The following is a 17,026-nucleotide window of genomic DNA, read 5'->3' as shown; positions in this document are numbered from 1 at the left end:
GTTCCATCCTCCGGTCCCTGCTCCCCCTGGGGGTCTGGAGGCACCTGGTGCCACGCGCAGACAGGTGCCGCCGACTGACCTTACATACACCCTCCCACAACCCGCTCTTTGCCACGTGACATATGGGGTCGTGCTGCTCAGTCATCATCTTGAACCCTAAAGGGCCAGGCTGGGTCCTGGGCTGGACGAGTCGGCCACAAGGACAGTCAGGGACGAATGGGGGAGACCCGACTGGGGGCTGAGCAGGCAGCAAGCCGGAATTTACAGAAATGCCAAAACTTGAGGTTGTTAACCACAAAGGGACTAAAAAGGAAAAATGGTAAGTCGGATCTCAATTTTTTTTTTTTTAAAGTAAAAACAGGACACAGCTGAGGAGAAACGTGCACCTCGGTGTACGGAAGGAACCAGGTAATGGAAGGATGGGGCACCACTGAACTCAGACCCCTGGCTCCTGGGAAGAAAGTAAAAGGATCTTCTCCTTGGAACCATGTTCTAGACCCAGAGGCCACACCGAGTGGACGGGGTGGCCGCTATGCCGGGGTCTACGCGCTGGGATGCAGCAGCATCTGAGGCCACACGGGGCACTGAAGACCCCTCTGACTTCACACTGCCTGTCTGGAAGCTTCCATTACAAGCAAGACCCGCCAACCCCCAAGATCAGGGCAGCCTCCGCAGCCCCCTCTTCCCAAAGAGCAGGGGGCAGCAGTGGAGGGGCGGAGACGCAAGGGCCGGGCAGTGGGTGGCCACGGGCTGGCCGCCCAGCCCGGGCCTGAGCACACAACACAGCCACGCGTGGGAGAAGTGGGGCTTTATTTCCTTGAGGCTTGCAGCAGAGATATGCGGGCGCAATGCGCAGAGCTCGAGGATGGGTGCACAGTGGGTCCCACCCCAGCCCGGGGGGAGGGCGCTTGCCAGACCCCACAGCCGTGTCCGGAGGTCCTGGCCAGTCCCAGTGGGTTCCTGCTGCACCCACCCAGGACGGCCTCTGTCCAGCACTCGCTTAACGCAACCTGCAGAGCACGCCGGCCAGGGGCCCTGGTTTTGGGGAGCCTGGGCCTTGGCCACTTTCCCTGGGATGCGCCGCTGCTGGAGGGCGGCACCTGGTGGCGGGCGGTGGCACGGCCCGCGGCGCCCCCTCCACCCTCTGTGGTCCAGGCAGCAGGGCGCCTCAGGGGCTCGCGGGACGCAGGGGCACTGGGCCTTCGCAGCGCGTTCTGGGGCGGCTACTCCTCAGTTGGGAAAGCGGCGCTGGGAGCGCGAGGCAAGGGTGTGACCGGGGCTGTGTGGGCCATCGTGGGCAGCCGGTGACAGGCGCCGCGGAGGAAGGAGCTCCTGACCCGGCACCGGGGCTCCCTGGGCCTCAGAGAGGGACAGACACAGCTTCTGATCGGGGTCCCATGTCCAGCCACACCCTCCCTCGCCGACCGCTCCACACCGACGCCTCGAGGGCTAGGTCATTTCCTAGCTCGGGCTCTGGAGCTCAGCCTGGGGGCGCAGTGAGGGCCGGGCCTGGGTCAGAGGCCGTCTCCACCGCTGGCCCCGCGGGGGCTGCCGCGGCCCGAGAAGAGGCGGGGCCTTGCTGTCCCGCAGAGGCAGGCGGGGCCCCTGCAGGTCCAAGCCCCGGGCGCTGGCTTTGCACGCAGGGGCCGCTCCCCACCGCCCGTCCGGCTCTGTCCCCGGTGCCCACCGATCGCGGGGCTCACGGGGCTCCCCAGGGGACGCTGACTGGGAAGCCGGGGACGGAGGGGCTCTGCCGGGGAAGGCGGCCTCGGCGCGGGCCCCCCACCGGCCTAGCGGAGGCCGCACTCCAGCGCCTGCAGCTTCTCCTGCTCCATGGCGCGCACCAGATCCTGCACGAAGCGCATCTCGGACGCCACCTGCTTGGCCAGGGCCTCGTAGCGGTTCTCCAGGCGGCTGAAGCGGCGCTTGAGCCCGCTGGCCCCCAGCAGGGCGCCCTGGGCCTCCTCCTGCGCCTGGCGCTGCAGCGCCTCGGTCTTGTGCAGCTCCTGGCGCAGCCGCCGCAGGTCCTGGCCGATGCTCTCGTTCTCCTCCCGGTACCAGGCCTCCTTCTCCTCGTAGATGGCCGTCAGCGCCTCGATGTCCTCGTGGAACAGGCGCCGGCTGTGCTCCAGGCCGCGCAGGCCCTCCTCGGCCGCCGCCACCTCCTCCAGCACCTTGGAGAAGCGCTCGAAGCTGACGTACGAGTTGTTGGGCGGCATGCTCGAGTGCGACTTGATGGTGTACTCCTTGAGGCGCGCCGTCTTCAGGCGCCGCCGCTCCGGCTTCCGGCCGCCGTCCTCCCGCCGCACGTTGCGCCGCCGGATGGCCTGCGGCGGGAGAGGCGGGGCCTGGGGCGGGGCCCGCATAGCTACCCCCCCCCCCACAGCCACGCCCTTTCACGGGCGCCAGGCCTAGTTCTGGCACTTTCCTGCTAGTGGCGGAGCTCATTGGCCGTGCCAGAACCCCCAGAGAAGAAAAGGCGGACTCTCTGGCCCTTTATACCGACAGGTCACCCAGTTCTGGAAGTTTCTGTGGGAGGGAGCCCTGCCGTGTGCAGAGGGGCTGAGGACCCCGCCGGGTATCAGAGGGAGATGGCTCCAACACCATCTCAATGCACACCCCTCTCGCCCGCCCCACCCCCCTGGGGACCCTGACCCCACACTCAGGCCTTGTCACGCCTCCCAACCCCGAGAGGGGGGAGCCCCGCCCACCTCACCTTGATCCAGGAATGTTCCAGGCTCTGGGCGATAGTCATTCTTCTCCTGGAAGAGACGGCCCACCCTGGTTAGGCCCACACACACCAAGTGGCCCCGCCTCCCACGAGGCTGTCGGGGAGAACGGAACAGGCAAGGGGTTTTCCAGGCCCTCCCCTCGCAGCTGGGCTCCCTGCACCCACCTGCGGCGCCTCACAGACTCTGGGCCCCTGGGGACTCCCCTCCAGCCCAGGGGCAAGTCCCTGAAATGACCCTGAAGGTGCCAGCACCCTCAAGGGCATCTGCTCCGCACAGCCAGCGAGGGGCCTGCCGCTCCGGGCTCCCCATGCTTTCTGAGCGGTTCTGTTAACGAGGGCCCACAGGAGAGACGAGGCAGGGGCAGGAACGGGCGGCCCGGCCAGGGGAGGACTCTGACCGAGAGGAGCACTTCTCTGGGAATGAGGGCTCGTGAAGCCAGAAGCTTTAGGTTCTCCCTTGGAGAACCCCGGGAGCCTGGAACTGCACACAACACCTTTCTTAAACGTCGACAACGAATCCACACTCCTAAGGACACAGCGGGGACTGAGCTGAGCTGTCCCCTGGTCCAGTGCCAGGCGGTGCCCGACTCCCAGAGACGAGGAGGGGGGCAGCATGAGGATGTGCTCTCGGGGACCTCGGCCTCCCCCGCCCACCCCTCTGCCCGGCCCGCGCTCCTACTTGGGGTCTTTGACGAGCAGCCGGCGGATGAAGTCCTTGGCCAGCTCGCTGGTGTTGCTGAAATACTCCTCGTCGAAGTCGTAGTTCACGGCCGAGATGTTGGTCAGCGTCTCCTGCTTCGTCTCCCCCAGGAACGGGGAGGCGCCGCTCAAGCTGGAAGTCAGACGGTCAGGGCTCAGCGGCTCCTGCACTCGCCCCGCGACACCCACCCCGACACCCACCCCGGGGGCGGCCGCAGAGGAAACCGGATGCGGGGCTCCGCCCCGTCCCCCGCCGTGCACCCACATTACCCTGGAACCTCCAGGCACCCGGCCCCTAGCCTCCAGCCAGCAGGCGCAAACGCTTCGTGCCCAGCCTCCGTCGGGGACTAAAAGGAGTGGGCGGCGGTCTCTAAGGAGGCTCAGAGCCTGTACCCCAAATGTCGAGTGACTACAGAGGGCTGGCGAGCTCCCGGGGGGAATGCCACATCCGCACGCGGCCAGGGCGCCCGGCACCAGAGACCACACAGGACGCCCTGGGGCTCTGGGTGGGTGGCACTGTGACCGACAGTAAGAAGTACACAGCTGGGGGCACCTGGTTGCCTCGGTCAGTCAGGCTCAGTCAGGCGTCTGACTCTTGATTTCAGCTCAGGTCGTGATCTCACCGTCGTGAGATCGAGCCCCAAGTTGGGCTCTGTGCTAACACAGTGTAGATTAGATTTTCTCTCTCCCTCTCTCTCTGCCCCTCAGGTGCTCGTACTCTTTCTCCCTCCCTCAGAATTAACTTAAAAAAAAAAAAAAAAAAAGAGGGGCGCCTGGTGGCTTAGTCGGTTAAGCGTCCGACTTTCGCTTAGGTCATGATCTCGCGGTTCGCGGGTTCGGGCCCCGCGTCGGGCTCTGTGCTGACTGCCAGCTCAGAGCCTGGAGCCTGTTTCAGTCTGTGACTCCCTCTCTCTCTGACCCTCCCCTGCTCACGCTGTCTCTCTCTCTCTCCTAGAAATAAATAAAACATTAAAAAAAAGAAGAAAAGAAAGATGCCAACATCAGGGGTGACTGGGTGAGGGGCATAGAAACTGCACTCTTTTTGCAACTGTTTCATTAAGTCTGATCTTTCTTCAATATTTAAGAAACTAATAAAAAAACCATCTTAAGGAAACTTCAGGGGGCGCCTGGGTGGCTCAGTCGGTTAAGCGTCCGACTTTGGCTCAGGTCATGGTCTCACGGTTCATGGGTTCGAGCTGTGCGCACAGCTCAGAGCCTAGAGCTGCTTCAGATTCTGTGATTCCCTCTCTCTCTGCCCCTCCCCTGTTCACAATGTCTCTCTCTTTCTCAGAAATAAATGAAACATTAAAAAAAATTAAAAAGGAAAAGAAAGGCACCTTCAGGGTGGATTGCTGTGCCACCTGACAAGGGAAGGGAACACAGGAGGTGCTTGCCCGGCGCAGGGGGAGGTGAGGACAACCCAACCGTGGCACCAAGGGACTGAGGGTAGAAGCCCCTTCTGTGCAGAGCAGGGAGGGAGGGCACACAGAGTCCGGTCCCCACTCAGGCCGCACCAGGGGGCGTAGGACCTTCTGAACTCACACTTTTCCCTCCTGCACAAATTCAATCACCCATCCAGCCACCCACCCTCCCGCCCAGCGTGCCGCCCCAGCAGGGCCCCCAGAGAAGCAGGAAGCACGGCGCAGGCACTCACAGGATGTAGGTGATGACGCCAATGCTCCTGGAGAGAACACACGAGAAGGACAATCAGCTCGGCGGGGGCGGTCAGCACCCGGATTCCCAGACTCTCTCAACAGCCCAGGATGCAGAGCCCGCGGCCCACTCTCCGTCCAGGACCTGCCAGGCCTCCACTGAGGGCGCCCCCTCTCCCGCGCTGGGGCCTCAGGGGGAGGTGACCTGAGCTCAACTGCCCACACCACCTATCGAGGCTCAAACTGGGGAGGGCAGGGAGGGAACGTGGAGGGCAAATGTGGCCTCGGAGGCGGGCTGGCAAACTTTCTAAGAACGGTGAGGCAGCCAACGTTTCAGGCTCTGAGGCTCCCAGCCTGTTTTTATTTTTGACAATGGCTTGAAAACAAGAAAACCGCTCAGGGCTCACAGACCTACCCCAGCCTCTGGGCCATCTTTTGCTGAGCCCTATTCTTAGGCAACTGTCTGTCCCGCCCGCAGCCAACAGTGGCATTCCCCCCACCCAGGACAGGCCACACCCCCGCCTGCGGCTGGCTGGGGGTTTCGGGGGCTTTGTCCCGGGGGCTGTGCCGGCACCCCCACTCCCTGCCACTCACCACATGTCGGCCTCCAGACCCAGGGGCTCATAGTTGACAATCTCCGGGGCTGCAGGGACAGGGAGACACGGTGCGGGGTCAGACGCTGGTGCACCTGAGGCGGCACCAGGGACAGGGCCACAGGGAGGGAGTGGCACAGCCCGCCCGCATGGGGCCCCCGGGGCCACGCAGAGCCGTACCCACGAACTCAGGGGTGCCGAAGATGTTCTTGAACTCATTCCCCGCTTCGATCTTGTGGGCGATGCCGAAGTCGATGAGCTTGATGCGCGGGTTGGGCACGTTCTTGTCCAACAGCATGATGTTCTCCGGCTGGGGGCGGAGGAGGGCGCTGATGTCCCGCCGGCCTCGCGTCCTCCCCCACCTCCCAGGCCGGGGCCGGGCGGCCCGCGGGCGGCAGCAGGCCGCACTCCCACTCAGGGCTAAGAGCCGGAGCCCCTTCCTGGACTCCGGGGCTCACCAGCCCCCCCAGGTACCCCCCTCCACCCCCAGGCTCCCCTGCCCCCCTCCAGTCCCCCCCCAGCTCACCTTGAGGTCAAAGTGGGCGATGCGCTTGGAGTGCAGGTAGTGGACGCCGTCTAGGATCTGCTTGAGGAACTGGGTGGCCTCGTCCTCCGTAAGCGACTCTTTCTCTGCCAGGAAGTCGAAGAGCTCCCCGCCCGAGACCAGCTCCAGGATGAGCACCACGTCCGTCTTGTTCTCGAAGATGTCGTGCAGCGTGATGATGTTGGGGTGCCGGATCTCCCGCAGGATGTTCACCTCCCGCTCGATCTCCTCCCGGCTGACCCCCCGGCGGCTGGACGACAGGCGGCGCTTCTTGATGAACTTGGCCGCGTACTCCTTCCCGGTGCCCTTCTGCCGGCACTTCCGCACAATGGCAAACTGGCCACTACGGGGACAGAGGAGTGAGCGGGTCCCGCGAGGGGGACTGGGAAGGGGGCAGGAAGGATGCAGGCTTCCAGAACCTTCTGGGACAGCACCTCCCAGCCCCGCCCCTCCAGGAGTCCACACCGCAGGTGCATCTGAGCACCACAGAAGGGAGGGACACAGCTCGGGGTATGGAAGGGGCGGGATCCACCAAGACCCAGGAGAAAGCGGTGACAGGAAGACATGCTGAGGACCTGCTCGGGGGGCCGATGCCGCTTAGATGCGTGGGCAGGGGGCCAAGGGCTCGCACCCGCCACGCACCACCCCGTACGCCACGTGTGTCGGAGGGCAGAGCGTCGGGGCGGCCAGGAGGGATCTTTATTTTCATGTGATACAATTCTATATGGTTTTGACTTTCTGGCCTATTTCATCATTTTTAAAAATCTAAGAAAAAAGAAATAAGCCACTGACTTCAAAGGAGCTTCTTGCACAACTGGCCGAGTAGAAGGAGCGCACCCATTTCCAAACTGACAGAGAGGGGACAGAGGACGGGAGCCCACGTCTGCAGAAACAGGCTGGTGGTTCCCTGAGAGGTTAAGCACCGTTTCCACGCGCCTCGGCAATTCCGCCAAGTGTCCACCCAGGACAAATGACAGCACGAATCCACCGAGAAGCGTGAACACAAATCTTCCACCAGCAGGATTCACAAGAGCCTAAAGGAGGAAACAACCAAGGGTCCATCGATACATGAATGGACACAGTGTGTCCACCGCGCACATCCCTCAGGTGCGTCCACCGCGCACGCACACGTCCCTCGTCCGCGAGCAGGAGCGAGGCGCCCACACCTGCTGCCCCGTGGACGGACCCTGAACACACGACACTCAGGGAGGGAACCAGACATGAGAGGCCACGCAGGGTGTGAGTCCACGTGCGTGACGCGTCCAGCACAGGCTCATCCACAGAGGGAGGGGGCTTGTGGGTGCTGGGGTGGGGGAGGATGGAGTGACTGCTGATGGGGATAGGGCTTCTTTTTAGGGTGCTGGAATGTTCTGGAATTTAGAGTGATGGTTGTAAAAGCCTGTGAATACACTAAGGATCACTAACTTGTACACTTGAAGTGGCTGAACTGTACCCTATGTGACTTACATCTCGAGACAGCTGTTGCTAAAAGAGACAGGAAGCCTATTTAGCGCCCTCCGGGGAGCTGTCCAATGTCCGGATTCTTTCGCTATCCAGGAACTTAGTTATATTAACTTACTTTAACTCAAGTGCTGACTGAAACAGGCCAGACAGTAAATATTTTTAGCCTTACGAGCCATGTGGTTTCTGTCATAATTCTTGTGTGTTTTTACAACCTTTTAAAAAAATAAAGAACCGTTCCAGGCTCCCAGGCAGGCAGGACCACACTCGGCTAGGGCCAGATTTGGCCCAGAGGCCATAGTTTGCTGACTCCATGTCAGCGGGGACTGATTCCAAGACAGACAGAAAACTTCACAGCACCTGCAGCTCAAGAGAAAGGAGGCTGTGTGAGACCTCAGGACCCGCGGAGAGAGGGAGGAGGAAGGACGGGCTGGCCACGCAGAACGACCCTGAGGACAGACAGACGTTGGGGCGCCCTTGCCAAGCCAACGGGGACCTCAAGAAAGCCGAGGGACCCAACTGGGTTTGTCCGGTAACGGGACCTACCCACGGTGGCGTCTCAGATGTGCTCCGCACACACGCAATTGGAAGATGGGCAGGTTCAAGGTGGGCCAGTGGGAGATGCAAAATTATTAATAACACGGAGGGCTGAACAACAGTCCCTCCAAAGACGCCCGAGTCCAGGCCCTCAGACCCCGTAAGTACAGCAGGGACTCGCAGGAGGGAGCATGTCCAGGCCCCCGAGGCGGGGGTGACCCTGGGTGCCCGGGGAGCCCAGGGTCCCCACAAGGTCCTCACAAGAGGGAGGCAGAGGGTCAGAGGCAGAGAGATGGGTGGACCCCGCGTTGCTGGCCAGGGATGTGGCGCCTCTGGAAGCCAGAAAAGGGGGGAGACAGGGCTCCCGGGGGCACCAGGCCCATGTTACACCCCCGACTCCCAGACCTTGCAGACTATCAATGACTGGAATCATGGCAAGTTGTTACAGTGCTGAGAGGAGACAAACGCTAATCTGAAAGCCAAGTGCACAGGTCAGCCGAGAAAGGCAGTGTTTCCGATCAGGCCTCACCCCCTCCATCGGCCACACGGTGCCCTGGGGACATCATGCTCCTGCCCCCTTCACGTCTCCACTAAGCACCCCCCCCACCTGCACCGGCCCAGCCTAATCCTCTGCCCAACGCCCCTCTGTCCCACAACCGCCCCCCATGGTAATGACATTGAACGCCGAACGTTCACCACAGGCCACCAGCGCTGTGCTAAGCGCTGGACATGTGGCCTCATTTTCAAATGTAAGGATTGTTTTTCCCTGTCTTATTTTTTTTATCTTAAGAGAAACTGTGAGCAGAGGAGGGGCGGGGGGAAGTGGGGAAGAGAGAGGGAGGGGGAGGGAGGGCGGGGAGAAAGGAGGGAGGAAGGGCGAACCCCAAGCAGGTTCCATTGGCAGCACAGAGCCTAATGTGGGGCTCGAACCCACAAACTGTGAGATCATGACCTGAGCCACAACCAATCTGGAAGCTTAACCGACTGAGGCACCTGGGCACCCTCCCCGCTGTACTGAAGCTGGGCCAACAGATGAAGATGAGTCAGGCAAGGATCAGGGAACAGGAGGGAAGACAGTATCAAAAGGTGAACCGTGTCCCCCAAAAATCCATGTTTCAGTCCCAACCCCCCAGCACGTCAGAATGGGACTATCCAGGGACAAGGTCTTTATAAAGAGATGATTAAGTTGAAATGAGCTCATAGTGGGGCGCCTGGGTGGCTCAGCGGTTAAGTGTCCAACTTTAGCTCAGGTCATGATCTCATCATTCACAAGTTCGAGCCCTGAGTCAGGCTCTGTGCTGACAGCTCAGAGCCTGGAACCTACTTCAGATTCTGTGTCTCCCTCTCTCTGCTCCTCCCCTGCTCGCTCTCTGTCTCTCTCAGAAATAAACATTAAAAAATTTAAAAAAATTAAAAAAAAAAAAAAGAGCTCAGAGGAGTGGGCCTGAATCCAATCTGACTGGTGTCCTCATAAGAGGGGAGTAGGACAGATGCACAGACGGACTGACAGCCCTGTGAGGCCATAGGGAGAGACACCTCGGAGGAAGCAGCCTGCCGACGCCTTGACCTTTGGACCCAGGCCTCCAGTGCTGGGAGAGCACGACTCTGCTGTTCCAGGCCCCCAGCCCGGCCCCCTGTGCTGTGGCAGCGCGAGCCGGAGGGCTACACACACTCTCCACGAGGCAGAGGCCAGAGCGACATCCACCCACAGACGAGGTTATTTCCCAAGACCGTCGACGCGAACTTCAGCTGGGAAGGAGGAATCCCTCAGCCCCTCCCCAACACACACACACACACCTGCCACACACACACACACCTGCCCCCCCCCCCACACACACACAAACTGCTTCCGGGTCATCCGGCCCCGTGGCCCCTGGGACAAGAAAGCGCAGCCTTGCTGTTTCCACGGCCCTTGTCCCCATGGCGATGCCGGGCAGCGAATTCCCCAAGCCCGTCAGCAAGGAGACCCGGAAGAAAGACCAAGAAGACCACAGTGTGCTGCGGACCCCGCCCTGAAACCCAGCCTGCGGTGGCAGGCGGCTTCAGGGGTGCAAGTCGGCAGAGGGCAGGGTGCTGTCGCGGGCACAAGGACGCACACTCTTCCCAACGTGCGGGGCCCCACGTCGCTGGGACGCTAAATGGGCCCATCCTGGGGTCGGCAGGCGGGAGCCGAACGCCCACCTCTGGATCCAACCCGCCTGGGCTCTGCAGCCAGCAGGCCCCGGTCTCCAGGCTCGAAGCCCACATGGCCACTTCTGGTCCCCACGGCCTTGGGTAAGTGGCTTCCCTCCTCTCAGCCTCCACTTCTGTGTGAAGTGGGGACGATAACGGCGCCAGCTTGTAAGCGACATCTGTAACTTACACAAACTGCACCATAGCCTGCGCAGCATCCTGTGCATTTAATCCTTCACTTCACGGATCTCCGAGAACGTTCTGGATCATTACGTGCCGCAGGGCCATCCCAGATGACAGGCACCAGCCATACGGTGGCCAGCACGCTGGTCCAAATGGAGACGGGGGGTGTAGCAGGGTGGGCTCAGTTGGTTGAGGTTCTGACTCTCGACTTTGGCTCAGGTCACCATATCCCGGTTTGTAAGATCGAGCCCCGTGTCCAGCTCTGCGCTGGCAGCGTGGGGCCTGCCTGGGATTCTGTTTCTCCTCCCCTTCCACCCTTCCTCTTCCAAAATAAACAAACATTTTAAATAAACAACTGAAATGTGTTGTCAGCTTATATCAACACACCAGATTTCAAAAGCTTCATATAAAGAAAAGTGGTAGGGGCGCCTGGGTGGCTCAGTTGGTTAAGCGTCCGACTTCGGCTCAGGTCATGATCTCACGGTTCATGGGTTCGAGCCCCGTGTTGGGCTCTGTGCTCACAGCTAGCTCAGAGCCTGGAGCCTGCTTTGGATTGTGTCTCTCTCTCTGACCCTCCCTTGCTCACGCTGTCTCTTTTTTTCTCCCTCTCTCAGAAAAAAAAGCAAGAACAAAAACATTAAGAAAAGTGGTAGAATTTTTCCTTTGTCCTTTTTATTGCACAAGCAAAAAGGTAAATACTTCAGTCTACTGGGTTAAATAAAATGTATTAAAATTATTAAAATGGACACAGCTACTGTCAAATTTCAGTACACTTCCTAGGTGTTGAACATTATACAGACTGCCTGGCTCTATTTTTTTTTTTAATGTTTTTAATTGTTTTTGAGAGAGAAAGAGACAGAGTGCAAGCAGGGGAGGGTCAGAGAGAGGAGAATTGGAAGACAGGCTCCAAGAGACGCAGGACTCGAACTCACAAACCAGGAGATCGTTACCTAAACTGAAGTTAGATGCTTAACTGACTGAGCCCCAGGCTCCCCTGCCTGGCTCTCTGTTAACGGCTGCATAATATTCCACCCACGGATATAGCGGTTGGTAGCAGTCACTGACGAGGCTTCCCATCCTCTGTTCATATAAATCCTTACACCAACTATCCTACACACCTACACATTCCCACTGAGTTAACTCCTAACGGTGGGGAAACGGTGGATTAAGGGGACTATACATAGGACATTTGCGACTCTTTCCAAGCCACCCTCCAGAGGAGGTCCTAACATGTTTTCAATGCTAAAGAATGACGTTTGCAAGGAGGGAGAGGGAGGGGGGAGCTCCATTTCTACCACTCTGTTAAGAAAATTCCTAAAGGAGGGACTTCAGAATCCCAAATGAGCCTGAAACACTTTCCCAGCCAAGGCCTGATGCACGACTCAGTTATTTACATTCCCTTTTGGTGACATCATGGGGCTGGTCAGCAGCAAACTCACCAAATAAGGTTGGAGACTCCGGGAAGGGAAAAAAAAAAAAAAAAAAAGGATGGTGCCCAGCTAGTCTGAGGCAGGGGTGCTCCCGGGGGGGACAGGAAATCAGCTGCCTGGGTGGAATGGGAAGCCGCCGCTCTTTCCCACAAGAATGCTAAACAATTGGCAGGCGTGTGGGCCCAGACAGAGGCCTCATCGGTCACCTCCCTCAAGAAAGGATTAAATAGAGGGACCGACCTTTACCACCTACCGCTCTCACGCCCCGTTAGGTGCTCCATGTGTTTAACTCTATTTTTTCCCGAAAGAAAGGCAGAGGGAGTGTTGGAGCAAGAATTTGCAGACAGGGCCACCCGACCCCAGAGCCTAAATTCCTTCTGCCAGCACATGACAGTGACTCATTCCGTCTTGGAGAGCGGGACGGGGGACCGGCGAGGAGAAGGCATCCAGAAAGCCCCTCAAGGCCTCCCTCCCGTCCCTGAAGCCCCCCGCACAGTGGCCTGCTCACCTGCCCAGCTCCTCCCCCATCTCATAGTAGTCTTCCACGTCTTCCTGCCTGAAAGTTGACATGGTGGTGGGCCAGCCTTCCGGTGCCTTCCCCTCCAGTGAAAGCCCAGCCGCTGAAGGCTGGGGACACGATCTCGGGGAGTCCCCCAGCTGTGACCCTGGAGGAGCCATGGAAATAGGGAAGAGGTGAGATGCCAGCCATTTCTCCTAGGGAAGAACAACCACTCCTCCCCCCCAAGATAAGTTCCACGCTCCTCACAAAGGGCACATGCATGTGGCGGGCGGGGTACTTTCCTGTGTTGGCACACTCATACACCCCCACCCCCCAGGCCCATGCCTCTGGCTCCCCACACACTGCCCCAGCCTCTCTCCCTCCTGGGCTTCTCCCAACCTGCTCAGCCAAAGCCCCCCTACATTCCTGGCAGTTCCCCCACTCTCACACCCCCAAACCCGGAGGCTCCTCACTTGCCCAACTTGCTAAGGTGCTCCAGTCCCAACACCCACCTCCCTGCCTATCAGCGACCGCAACCCCTCCTCGTCCTCACCCGTTGACCCCCAAACCCCCTGACCTCCACAGATCTAAGCCCCTCCGGGGCGGTGTGCTTGTCCCTAGTCCTGAATTCCTCAGGAACCGAACAAGACAAGCCCCTGCAAGCCCCCTACCCGCCCCTGCCCCCCGCTGACGTCCACCGCCCCAAGGAGACTCGCTCTTGCCGCCCCTCCAAGGCATCCCTCCGGGTACCAGAGGCCCCCTGGCCCGTCTCCCGGCCACATGTGAATCTCCTCCGTCGGTCTCTCCCCTAACCTTGCACACGCTCTGGGGCAGGCCCCTCCAAGGTCTCTCCCAGCCCCGACGACCCCGCTCCAGCGTCCTCCCCAGGCCGCCACGCCCCTCGCGAGCCGGGACCCAGCTCTTTCCCCGGCCCGCTTATCCCAGGAGTCTCCGGACTCCCCCAAGTGACCCCCGAAGCGCCGCCTCGGCCTCCCCCGCCCGCCGGCCACGGGCCGCGCCCGCTCCGCACCGTCCGCGGTTCCGCGCCCCGGGCCGGCCCTCTGCCGCGCTGGCCACCGCCGCCCTCTGCAGCCCAGCCGCCGCGGCCGCCGGGACGCGCCGACCCGCGTGACGTCACCGCGTCCGCCGGCGCCCGCCGTTGGGAGGCGTGGCCCGTCGCCCATTGGTCGGTGCGCCCGCCGCTCGTGACGCCCCTCCCCGCCCGCTAGCGTCCGGTCCCCCGAACCCGGATGCCGCTTCGCCACTGGCCGCCGGGTTCGCCGTCATGCAGCTCATTGGCTGGAGCGGACGTCGGTCACATTTAGGAAGTTGGAAGGCCAACTTCCGGCCCCAGGGCCGCCCCACCCGCTGTCCTCTGACCCGGGTCCTGAAGCTGAGGCGAGATGCTAAGCTCCTCGATCCCTCTCGTCTTCCTGCCCTTCGTTGAGCACAAGATACGCGAATGAAGGCCCAGCTCCCGCAAGGCCGCTCCTGGGGTGGACCTCCCGAGGCCGCTTTAGCTCCCGAATTGCAGCTTCCTTCTCTGTAAAATGTTACCCCCTTTCCTCCAAATACATAAAAATGCAAGATCGGTCGGGTGTGGCCGGTCATGCGATTCTTTTGACTCCCGATGTCTCCAGATAGGTGATAAAACAGCCAGTTAGTATGAGCCAGTCAACAATCCTAGGAGGTAAAGTGTATTACTATTTCCCCCATTCTGCATACGGGGAAGCTGAGACCCAGAGAGGTTAAGTAACCCACCCAAAGCCACACAGCTAGTAAATAGCATGGCTGACGTTCATTCCCGGAAAGACCCGAACCCAAAGCCACTGCAGATGCCATATGACAAAAGATCAAGTCTTTTGACTTTCACCAACCATCCTGACCGCATGGCACACCAGCCTCTCCCGATGTAATCGTTACATCCTACAGTAGTCTGGTACACCAACAGTAACACGTCATCATAGCCACGTCCACACTATTCAGATTTGTCTTCCCTAATGTCCTTTTTCTGTCTCAGAATCCCATCCAGGATCCCACGTGGCATTTAGTCCTTAGGGTCCTCTAGGCTATGAGAGCTTCTCACACTTTCCTGTTTTGAGGACTTTGGTGGCAGTTTCAGGGAGTACTGATCAAGTATTTTGTAGAATGTCCCTCAACTGGATTTGTCTGATGGTGTTCTTACACATGGGGTGATGGGTTTTAGGGAGGAAGACCACAGAGGTCAAGTGCCCTTCCCATGACACCCTATCAAGGGTCCAGAATATCAACATGATGTCACTGTTGATGTTGACCTTGGTTACCTGATCAGGTAGCTCCAGAATATTTCTCTGGTTCCCATAGTATATTCTTTGGGAGTTACGCACAGCCCATACTTCATGAGTTGGGACATTTTTTTTTTTTTTTTCCTAGGAGAGAGACAGCGTGAGCAGCGGAGGGTCAGAGAAAGAGGGAGTCACAGACTGAAGCAGGCTCCAGGCTCTGAGCTGGCAGTCAGCACAGAGCCCGACGCGGGGCTTGAACCCACGAACCGCGAGATCATGACCTAAGCGAGAAAGTCGGACTCTTAACCGACTAAGCCACCCAGGCGCCCCGGGACATCATTTTTCTTAAAAGAAAAACCTGACAAACTATAGTAAATTAGACTTGAGTTTGTGGAAGACATTTTCTCAAAAATGAACAAATCAAGCTCTCTGGGGCAGCTGGGTGGCTCAGCTGGATTGAGTCTGACTCTTGGGGCAGCTGGGTGGCTCAGTGAGTTAAGTGTCCGACTTCGGCTCAAGTCACGATCTCATGGTTCATGGGTTCGAGCCTTGTGTTGGGCTCTGAGCTGACAACTAGCTCAGAGCCTGGAGATAGTCTTTGGATTCTGTGTCTCCCTCTCTCTCAGAAATAAAACACGAAAGAAAAGTTACAAGCGTCCAACTCTTGATTTTGGCTCAGGTCATGATCTCACGGTTCGCAGGTCTAAGCCCCACGTCAGGGTCCATGCTGGCAGTGCAGAGCCTGCTTGGGACTCTCTCAGTAAATAAACTTAAAAAGAAATCAAACCTGTCACTTCAAGGGAAACAAGGGGCAGTATCTTGCCAATGGTAAGCTTTTAAGCTCTAAACTTGTTTCCTGATACATCAGCACTTCTCTGATGAAATCGCTGTTAACAAATGTGACCTTTTAATTTTTTTTGTTTTGTTTGTGAGAGAAAGACAAGAAAGGGAGCAGGGGAGGGGCAGAGAGGGAGGGAGACAGGCGCTGCCCTGTCAGCACAGAGCGGAAGCAGGGCTCAAGCTTGTGGAACTGTGAGATCATGACCTGAGGCAAAGTCAGAGGTTTACCCAGGCTCCCCGTTTAAAAATTTCTAAACATGGTAAATTACCAGTAGATAAAACCCAATTAAATAAAAAGGCCTTTGGGATCGTCAATAATGTTTTGGAGTGTGCAGGAGTCCTGAGACCAGAGAGGTTAAGTACCTGACCTAGAGCAACGAGAATAACACAAGGTCAGTAACAAGACAAATCTACACAGCCACACAATGTAATGGGTCAGCCCCTGCAAATGGAATGGGTATCTGACAGAAAATGCACAAAGTGGGGTTACCAAGTACCACAGGTGGCCTAGTTGTTTCTCATCGACTTTAAAGACTTCAGTTCTCAATTTACCATAGTCCTATCTTTGACAAAATTACTGGATTATTAAAAATGTGCAAAACTAAATGCCACGTGTTTCCTCGACTGGATCCTGAAACACAAGCACCACCAGATGGGCCACCACACTTAGTACAACTTTTCTGTAAAATGTGAACTTATTCAAAAACAAGCTTAGTTTCCTAAAGAGCACAAAATACTTGTATGCCTATCAAGCAAGGTTAGGTCTTGACATCCGCATTTCCCAGCGCGGATGACCTTCTGGTCATTCGATGCTGGGGGTCGGAGACCAGAGCAGTGCCCTCCCCTGCGGTCATGACATTGTCATCCCCGGCTCCTTCGAAGTGCTGAAGGGAGTCCCCTACACGGTGAAACACACGAAACGCCACCGCAAACTCCCACACATCCCCCCCCAGGGCTGCATCACGGTTGAAATGTTTGGGTGTTTGGGACGGTCCTTAAGCCAGCGAAAGGCACGAACTAGATGTTAATCCTCCACTGCCTAGAAGTTCACATCACATTTAAGGTTAAGTCTAATGCCCAATGTTAACTTTTCTGATAACCAGCTGGCTGGGTAAGACAACCCACCTGGCAGCTGACGGTTCTGTGACTCCCCCTCACGGACGGTCTAGTCCGAGCCACCATGATCGAGAAGGCACCTCCACAGAAGCAGACTTGCAAGCTTACAAACTTGGGGCCCATTTCCAGCACCAGCAGGGACAAAGGGGGGTGGCTGTCCCTCTGCACAGCCCAGTTGAACTGCCACCATCATGGTGGGTCCCGCCAGACAACAGGTGTGAGCAGGAGCCATGTGTGACTGCTGGCGGGGCCTCCGCATCTGGGCCCGGCCTCCCAAAGGGTACTTCAAGGTCAGGTGCAACCTT

General features: G+C 58.5%; 1 protein-coding gene across 2 annotated transcripts; it reads right to left on the bottom strand.

Moving 5' to 3' along the window:
- Nucleotides 1-793: 793 nt before the first annotated feature.
- Nucleotides 794-13,638, bottom strand: DAPK3 (death associated protein kinase 3). Of its 2 annotated transcripts, none has more exons than XM_039247640.1 (9): nt 13,532-13,638; nt 12,511-12,667; nt 6,202-6,562; nt 5,856-5,985; nt 5,677-5,725; nt 5,085-5,111; nt 3,411-3,563; nt 2,717-2,762; nt 794-2,327 (listed from the first exon to the last, which is right to left on the bottom strand). In XM_039247640.1, exons 2-9 carry the CDS (start codon nt 12,570-12,572, stop codon nt 1,791-1,793), a joined length of 1,365 nt encoding a protein of 454 aa, XP_039103571.1. In that variant the 5' UTR covers nt 12,573-12,667; nt 13,532-13,638; the 3' UTR covers nt 794-1,790. The 2 variants fall into 2 exon arrangements, with proteins under 2 accessions (XP_039103571.1, XP_039103572.1); XM_039247641.1 differs by lacking the exon at nt 13,532-13,638 and adding an exon at nt 13,315-13,400.
- Between the last annotated feature and the right edge of the window lie 3,388 nt (nt 13,639-17,026).

The sequence above is a fragment of the Hyaena hyaena genome, unplaced genomic scaffold, assembly GCF_003009895.1.
Source record: "Hyaena hyaena isolate Hyena2069 unplaced genomic scaffold, ASM300989v1 scaffold_296, whole genome shotgun sequence".
Taxonomy (NCBI): Eukaryota; Metazoa; Chordata; class Mammalia; order Carnivora; family Hyaenidae; genus Hyaena; species Hyaena hyaena.
The sequence above is the reverse complement of the archived record's forward strand: the minus strand, read 5'-3'. Positions and strand labels throughout refer to the sequence as shown.